The 4,889-nt window shown below is 52.0% G+C and overlaps 1 protein-coding gene across 1 annotated transcript in view; it reads left to right on the top strand.

Annotated features, from left to right (window-relative positions):
* Window positions 1–4,744: 4,744 nt before the first annotated feature.
* SFT2D2 (SFT2 domain containing 2) overlaps window positions 4,745–4,889 on the top strand; it is a gene marked incomplete at its 5' end in the record, with an annotated part of 14,270 nt that continues 14,125 nt past the window's right edge. The window contains one exon of the mRNA XM_005880544.2: window positions 4,745–4,885. Within this exon, the coding sequence (XP_005880606.1) occupies window positions 4,745–4,885 (141 nt within the window). The remainder of the gene's footprint in view (window positions 4,886–4,889) is intronic.

Below are 4,889 nucleotides of genomic sequence, written 5' to 3' on the forward strand. Positions count from 1 at the left end.
CGGTGGCCGCACCTGGGGGCTCCTGGCCGCCTTCCTGCCCGGCTGAGGTTGTAGATGTGACACTCCCACCGGCCCTGTGCACATCCGCGTGTTGTGTAACTGTCTCCACCGCGAAACCGGGGACTCCTGCGGGCCGGGACCAGCTTGCTTCTCTGCCCACGCAGTCTGCACGCGGACCCGCGGGCCCCTCGGGAGAGCTGAGCTGGGCACGAATGCCCCGGCGCTAGAGCCTCACAGACTGTGAATTTCCTCTCTCGGGTGTTTCTGCTTTTGTTGTTTTCCTTTCTGGGTAACAAAATGTCATGTCTTTACTTTTTGGCGTGTATTGCATGGGCCTCAGTTTTCCCATCTCCTTCCAACGCCAAACCTATATTTGCTGTCACTTTAATCAGCGTCTCCCATGGTTTCCTCCCACGCTTCTTCCACCTGCTGATGGTACTGAGTTGTGTGTGATGCCGGTACCTCCAGCCTCCGTGAAATCTCAGGACTGCACACTTCACCCTGAAGTAACACTGTAGGAATCGGGTGTTGTAGAAATTGAGATTTAACTCCCCCCCCGACCCCCCTCATTTCAAAACAGCTCCCTCCTTTTCAAGTTGTTGCCTTTATTAATTGGCCAAGGCTCAGGGGTAATTTCCTGAGTTCTTTGTTCCCGGTTTCTGGCTTCTATGAGGAACTCTCCCGGGAAACCTCAGACGGGACAGGGCAGAAGAAAACTTCGGTGGCCGACAGTCCTGCTGCTCTCCAGCTTTATGTGGACTGTCAACAGCTTTTGTGAGCAGCGGGCTTCTCCAGGGTGACCTTTTCTCTTCCCGAAGACTCTGGGGGAGGGAGTGTTGACAGTGGCATGATGCCAATGTTATATATTTAGAAAATCATCATGAAGCAATGGACAGACCCTTGAGAGTGAGTGATGTAGTACAGATTGAAAACTAAATACTGAACTTTACCTAAAATGGTGACTGTGCGTTGGACACAGTGAAGGGCTTTAAGGTGGAAGCTCAGGCCTGTGTTAAATCTCGTTTAAAAAAGAGTAAGTGCTTCTCTCTTGTTCCAAAATACTGCTGTCAGTGGCCTCTTTTGGAACGTAGATTCCGGTTTATATCATTGAATGCCCCCCCCCGCCCCCCCCCCCGTCCGAACTCCTGGGAAACGTTTTAGAACCGGCCGGATCATTTTCAGAGTTATTGTTGGCTCTATTCTTTTTTTTTTTTAATAATATATTTTATTGATTTTTTTACAGAGTGGAAGGGAGAGGGATAGAGAGTTAGAAACATCGATGGGAGAGGAACATTGATCAGCTGCCTCCTGCACACTCCCTACTGGGGATGTGCCCACAACCAAGGTACATGCCCTTGACCGGAATCAAACCTGGGACCCTTCAGTCCTCAGGTCGACGCTCTATCGACTGAGCCAAACTGGTTAGGGCAGGCTGTATTCTTTCTTGTTAGGTAAGGGTCTCCTTTAAAATGTCGGTCCTGGCTTGATTGTCTCACATTTCCCAGGGCTCTAAGGCTGGCAAGGCTGCAGGGTTTTCTGTGGTGGAATGTCTGTCTTATGTGGTAAGTTGGACAGGTGGCCTTACAGTCTCTGCCAGGTCAGCATATAAGCTGTCAGAAGTCACCAGAAGCAAGTGCTTTTATTTTTTAAAATACGTTTTTATTGTTTTTAAAGAGAGATGAAGGGAGAGGGAGAGAAACATCGATGGGCTGCCTCTTGCACGCCCCCTACTGGGGATTGAGCTGGCAACCCAGGCATGTGCCCTTGACCAGGAATCCAACAGGCGACCTTTCAGTGCATGGGTCCATGCTCAACTAACTGAGCCACACTGGCTTTTAAAACCTTTTCTTCTTTTAATGCAGACCACAGAAGGATGACTAGTTCTGTTCTCCTAGGTAGGAAACGAGGGTTATAAAAATTGCTTGGCCATGTCTAAACACAAGTCGTCTCATAATGAGTTTTCTGACGCTGCATCTTCCTAACTACACCTTCAGGGTTTCGTGTCAGTGGACTTCTTTTAAAAGTATACGTTTTATGTCCCTGCAAAGGATTCCAGGGACAAGGAAGGTCTGAATGGTACCTGGCCGGACAGCGCAGGAACGAGGCAGTATTCCTTTCTCACCTTCTCGTTACCAGTCCTGTTTCCCAAACACTTCTTAGTTTTACTTCTTTTTGGCAAGAGCTGCTCTTCTGTCCACATCCCGGAGTCAAAGGCACCTTTGTGCGTACCTGCCAGCCAGACCTTGCGTGACTGATTGCCTCCAAATTCTATCCGGGTACTGTTTTAGCGGCTCTGATTTCCAAAAGTGTTCGCCCAGTTCCCAGCAACCGTGCATTCAGAGAGACATTTTACACCAACTGAGTCTATTTTCATAAAAGTGTTTCGTTTTCCCTGAGTCAGGTTAGAAGAAGTGGGCCGCAGCTTCCTCCTGCCCTTGACCAAGAACTTGCACCCACACAGAGTGGAAAACAGTGGTGAAAAGTTATGCCCCCTTTGGTAAGCAGGCTGGCATTTGGATGGAATTCAGCTTGAGAGACTTGTCGAACCAACGTATCACTTTCCTTCTGAAGGTGGAAAGCAGGCTGCCTCCTGTTGCCAGTGCTTTTGATTTCTACAAGGGCTGGAATCTCGCCGTCCGGCTGTTGAGACCATTTCATATCCTTCATGCCAGGGTCAATTCAAGTTTGATACTTAACCTTATGGTTTATCCTCTTTAAAAAAAGAAAGAGCCCTAACTGGTTTGGCTCAGTGGATAGAGCGTCGGCCTTCGGACTGAAAGGTCCCAGGTTCGATTCCGGTCAAGGGCATGTACCTTGGTTGCGGGCACATCCCCAGTGGGGGGTGTGCAGGAGGCAGCTGATCAATGTTTCTCTCTCATTGATGTTTCTGACTCTCTATCTCTCTCCCTTCCTCTCTGTAAAAAATCAATAAAATATATTTAAAAAAAATAAAAAAAGAAAGAAAAGTGTGAATCTTTTAAAATATCCCTGTTGGCCCGGCTGGTGTGGCTCAGTGGTTGAGCGTTGACCTATGAACCAAGAGGTCACGGTCCGATTCTCGCTCAGGGATCCATCCCCAGTGGAGGGGCGTGCAGGAGGCGGCTGATCAATGATTCTCTCTCATCATTGATGTTTCTATCTGGCTCTCCTTCTCACTTCCTCTCTGAAGTCAATAAAAATATTAAAAAATAAAATAAAATATCCCTGTTGGTGCAAACAGTGTTCCGGTAACCGGTCCAGCCCAACCCTGTACCACACTTCTCTCCCACACGCAGCCCGATGTTATTTTCCACTTTGGCAAGGTAAGTTCTTTGGTGCTTGCATGAGTAGGAGGAGTCGTGGTTTTGATTTTATTCTGTTCTTGGTGGGAGTTGGGCAGGTTAGTCAGAGGGGGTCTCGCCTGGTTGTCTGGGCGCCGGTGCACCCGGATAGCAGAGCGTCACCTGACTCATTTGGGAGGAGAGGTTTTCCTGTCATTGCACCAGGTGGCGTGTCTCTGTCCTGACGCCCTTCTCCCACTGCACGTTACCAGCCCCGAGCGCGCCTCTCCGTGCAGGGTCATGTGTTGCCACACACTCTTGCAGGTGCTGTGTGTGTGTGTGTGTGTGTGTGGTATTGCAGTCTCATTAGCCCACTTTCAATGCGTGTGAACATATGGGGAAGCGGGACCCCTGTTATAACCTGCCCTAAATACCTGTGTCCTGGGCGGAGGGAAGCCGTTCCGGAGCAAGGCCGGCCACACCTGGGGGAGCCACTGGTTCTCCTCCAGCGTCAGGTTGGACAGGAAGCTGGAGACAGGGTTGAAAACAGGTCCTGAGCTGGGAACACCCAAGGCCGAGGGAGTTGCCAGTCCAGTGACCCTGGCAGCCTCTGCCACCACCTCCCTTCCGCCATCAGCCGGTGGCAACGTGGTCAGCAGCTTTCACCGTGTTGCCAGATGGAGACTGTGCAGCCACAAGTGTGATCCTGGGTGAATAGGCCCGGCCCGGCCGCCTGCTTTGGCTGTGCAGGCCAGGCCTTTGGTCTCAGTGGCCACTTGTCAGGTGGGCAGACTAGGAAGATCTCTGGGGCGGACACTTGGCTGACGCCGTTGGCACAGGGAGAAAACCCTGGGGAGCTACTCCCGGCTCCCTGTTGTGGCGGAGTTGTTCTGGAAACCGTGGCCGCCTCTGAACTTTGCTCTTGGGAGGGATTATCTTGGTGGCAGAGAGTCAGGATGGGCAGCGAGTAACTAATTAACTAGGCTCTGCCTCCCACTTGAGGGACATGGCAGGTGCCAGCCCTGGACAACAACACTGACAGCAGCAAATGACTTAATGAGCGTCCTGAGGAGGGGAGCCTTACTCCCCCGAGTCTCAGAGGTGCTGGCGGAGCAGCAACTGCTGAGCTTGAGTGGACGCAGGAGACGATGCCCGGTGGACACAGCCGCTGGGTGCCGTCCCTGGCTTTTCCCGTCTCCTGGGCCCTGCCTGGCAGGGCGCATGCCTTTCCCGTGTGGGCCTGGGCCTGCCCGGGCTGCTGGGAGGCTTGGCTCCCTGAGGGTCTGCCGTCCTGCTTGCTGTTGGAAGTGGGTGGGGCTGGAGACAGAGCCCCCACTTCTGGAGGTGTCCGGCCTTTCACCACTGCAGGACAGGAGGCTCGTGGATGGAGAAGGAGCTGGCCCCACGACTCGGGCTCTGCAGCTACGAGCGTGTGGGATTCTGTGCTCCCACCGCCCTCCGTGCAGATTCACACACTAACCTAACTGCGGGCGTCCTTTGTCTCGGGTGCTGTATGTGACCTGTTTTTCAAACTGCAGGTGGCTGACACATCCTCACTGAGCTGGAATACCAGAATCAAAGGCTTCATTGCGTGTTTTGTTGCAGGAATTCTCTGCTCTCTGCTGGTGA

The sequence above is a fragment of the Myotis brandtii genome, unplaced genomic scaffold (genome assembly GCF_000412655.1).
Source record: "Myotis brandtii unplaced genomic scaffold, ASM41265v1 scaffold64, whole genome shotgun sequence".
NCBI lineage: Eukaryota > Metazoa > Chordata > Mammalia > Chiroptera > Vespertilionidae > Myotis > Myotis brandtii.